Genomic DNA, 577 nt, shown 5'->3' with positions numbered 1-577 from the left:
TCTTCTTTTTCTTTTCTTTTTTCTTTTTTCTTTTTTTCCTTCTCTTTTCTCCTCTCCTTTCTTTTCTTTTCTTCGTTCGTTCGAATTTTCTCGGTCCTTACTTGAGAGGGGGAGGGGGGGGAGAGATGTCGCGTCGAAAAGAATCGTAATCGTAAAATATAAAAGATCGAAATCGCGATATATATATATATATCCGGTCCGAAAGAATAAGAATAAGAAACGAAAATTACGATACAGATTCTCGACGAAAATCTCGTATAATTTCTGTTTCAGACGCGTCGCACTGTGTTGTTATGTGTTGTCATAGTTATTTCATTGAAAAATTAATTTCACCGTTTTCGAAACACGCACCGATTTCTGTTTGTGAAACACAAAGTCTGAACAACAACTCCTCTTAAGTTTCTGCCGAAACCGGACTTGATTATTTAGACAAAACTTTTGTTCGAGCGTTCCTCATTTCGAAATTACGACTAGTAAGAAGAAGAAGAAGAAGAAGAAGAAAAAAAAGAAGAAGAAGAAGACGACGAAAAAACGGAAGAAGAAGAAGAAGAGGAAGAGGAAGAGGAAGAGGAAGTGG

General features: G+C 36.6%; 1 protein-coding gene across 1 annotated transcript in view; it reads left to right on the top strand.

The window, feature by feature from the left end:
• LOC102677541 (cytochrome b-c1 complex subunit 6-like) overlaps positions 1 to 566 on the top strand; it is a 13,542-nt gene extending 12,976 nt beyond the window's left edge. The window contains exon 2 of the mRNA XM_006623907.2: positions 274 to 566. Within this exon, the coding sequence (XP_006623970.1) occupies positions 274 to 398 (125 nt within the window). The 3' untranslated portion in view covers positions 399 to 566. The remainder of the gene's footprint in view (positions 1 to 273) is intronic.
• Positions 567 to 577: the final 11 nt, after the last annotated feature.

The sequence above is a fragment of the Apis dorsata genome, unplaced genomic scaffold (genome assembly GCF_000469605.1).
Source record: "Apis dorsata unplaced genomic scaffold, Apis dorsata 1.3 scaffold_979, whole genome shotgun sequence".
Classification (NCBI taxonomy): domain Eukaryota; kingdom Metazoa; phylum Arthropoda; class Insecta; order Hymenoptera; family Apidae; genus Apis; species Apis dorsata.
The sequence above is the reverse complement of the archived record's forward strand: the minus strand, read 5'-3'. Positions and strand labels throughout refer to the sequence as shown.